Source organism: Sprattus sprattus, assembly GCF_963457725.1.
Source record: "Sprattus sprattus genome assembly, chromosome: 15".
In the NCBI taxonomy this organism is placed as follows: Eukaryota; Metazoa; Chordata; class Actinopteri; order Clupeiformes; family Clupeidae; genus Sprattus; species Sprattus sprattus.
The window spans coordinates 11,620,571-11,623,070 of record NC_137913.1 but is presented as its reverse complement, the minus strand read 5'-3'; the positions used below and the strand labels follow the sequence as shown (position 1 = coordinate 11,623,070).

Here is a 2,500-nt window from a genome sequence, read left to right as displayed (position 1 = left end):
ATTTAGGTAACGTGTGTGTGTGTGTGTGTGTGTGTTTGCAGTGCTGAGCAGGAGGAACTACAGCAGCTTCAGCATCAGAGGCAGAATGAAGAGCGATCACTGGCAGCTTCAGACACACACCACAAACAGCTCAGACAAAGGTAACACACACATACACACTCTCTCTCACACACACACACACACACCAAACACAGAAACTGTGAATTTATCACATGTTTGTGTCTGTAGACTGGAAGATAATGAGCGGCTGCTGGAGGAGGCAGAGGACAGACTTGGACAACGCAAGGGAGAGTTACAATCACTGGAAACAGAGGTACACACACACACACACACACTCACACACACACACACACTCACACACAGACACAATGCAGGAGAGAACAAACATTACATCTTACATCTACCCACATACTACACACAGACTAGGGATGGGCATTCGATTAAATTGTCTTAATCGATCGTCGGGAGAATTAATGATCGATTTTCGATTAATCATTAAAAAAATTATATCAAAAATGCAAATGCTATTTATAGGCTATATTAAAATGCAGTGAAAAAACACAGCGTGTTCCTCAATGAGATCTTTATTACAAGATTGACAACTCTTGTGGCAGTTAAACCGGATCCGTTTAATGGTTATACTTGAAAAATATGCGCTGCTGTTCTCTTAAGCAGCGGCACCGACAGCTAGAAGCCGGTGCTCATAAACACAACTTACTCGGTTAGCCTTCCTAACAATGAATTAGGCTAATTAGCAAAGCTCAATTAAAACAACCAGTAACAGTATTATCGACAAGCCATTCAATTCACCGGTAAAGAGAATATTAATAGTTTAAGCCCTAAACCTACAAGTCCAGGTGCTTAGAATAACAGCTGATAGTAAACGTCAACTTTTAAGATGATTCTTGACCAGTGCCAATTTCAAGCTATGTCATTCCCCGGTTTTCTAACCAGAAACAATTACCCTGGACGGTATTGAAAACTAGTAACTAACTGTTAAAGCACACGTTTTTAAAACAACCAGTTAGCTAGCTTGGCTACCTTTTGGAATCCTTCAAGCCAAGTTCGCCAGCAATCCTAGGTTAGGTAGGGATGCTAACTTAGCCACGGTAAGCTAAGTGATGGAGGCTGGTAGAATGGCAAGCTATTTCCAACAGTGCTGATAAATATGGTGAGTTCCAAATGTTTAATACTTACTTAGTTGTATACAGTCACTAACCATGGTCGGATGTGCGTTGTTCAAGTGGTACATCATTTGAGTTGTGGCCGAGTTGTACTAATACACAGCTTCGCAGTGTTGTCAATGAACTAGCTAAGTCATTTTTTTTAATCAAAATGGTCCCACGCTACACGCCGTGACCTCTTCATGTTTACTTTTGAAAGACACGGAAACTTGCAGGTAACTGAGTAGGCCTGTTGCGTTTTTTCAAACATTGCCCTTGTTTGGTAAAATTGTAATTGCTGCCACATAGCGAAATCCATTGCATTCCTTCAAGACTCACACTACGCAACAGAACGTGCATTAGTTTTATCGATGAAAAAATAATGTCATCGACAAAATTCTTAGTGATCAATTAATCGATCGTCGATTAATTATGCCCATCCCTAACACAGACACACACACAAACAGTGATATGATACAGAATGGGACCTCTGGATGGTGGAAAAAACTGCACTGTTTCAGCTGAGAAGTACCGATACAAACTCACAAAAAAACACAGGCACACGCACGCACACACACACACTCAGTCTCACACACTGTTGTGTTGTTGCAGTTGAGTGCTCTGGACAGGCGTGTGGGCCAGTGGAGGGCAGTGACACACACAAACACACACACTTACACACACACACTCACACACACATAAACACACACACACACACTCAGTCTCACACACTGTTGTGTTGTTGCAGTTGGGTGCTCTGGACAGGCGTGTGGGGCAGTGGAGGGAGGAGGAGCGTATCTTACAGCAGAGTCTACAGCAGCACAGAGATACACTCCTGCAGGAGCTCACACACGGAGAAGAGGAGACGCACAGCCTACACACACGCATCAAGGTACACACACTCACACACACACACACACACACACACACACACACACATACACACACTCCTGTAGGAGCTCAAACACAGAGAAGAGGAGACGCACAGCCTACACACACGCATCAAGGTACACACACTCACACACACACACACACACACACACACACACACACACACACACACACTCCTGTAGGAGCTCACACACAGAGAAGAGGAGACACACAGCCTACACACAAGCATCAATGTGCACCCTCTCTTCTGAACATCAGTGATGAAAGTTTTTTGTGATGGAACCAAATAAAGATTCCACCTGTTTGTTTATGTTTGTGCGCGCGTGTGTGTGTGTGTATGTGCAGGAGTTGCGCGTGTGTGTCGAGGCCCTATCACAGCAAAAGCGTGATGTGGAGGGTGAGGTGTGTGAGGGGAGGAATCACCTTATTGTCATCAGACAGGAGCA

General features: G+C 44.0%; 1 protein-coding gene across 1 annotated transcript in view; it reads left to right on the top strand.

Annotated features, from left to right (window-relative positions):
- cntrl (centriolin) overlaps positions 1-2,500 on the top strand; it is a gene marked incomplete at its 5' end in the record, with an annotated part of 42,122 nt that overhangs the window by 26,364 nt on the left and 13,258 nt on the right. Inside the window, 5 exons of the mRNA XM_080852573.1 lie at positions 42-140; positions 229-313; positions 1,912-2,055; positions 2,141-2,170; positions 2,400-2,500. The exon at positions 2,400-2,500 is cut by the window's right edge and continues 38 nt beyond it. Of these exons, the coding sequence (XP_080708699.1) occupies positions 42-140; positions 229-313; positions 1,912-2,055; positions 2,141-2,170; positions 2,400-2,500 (459 nt within the window). The remainder of the gene's footprint in view (positions 1-41; positions 141-228; positions 314-1,911; positions 2,056-2,140; positions 2,171-2,399) is intronic.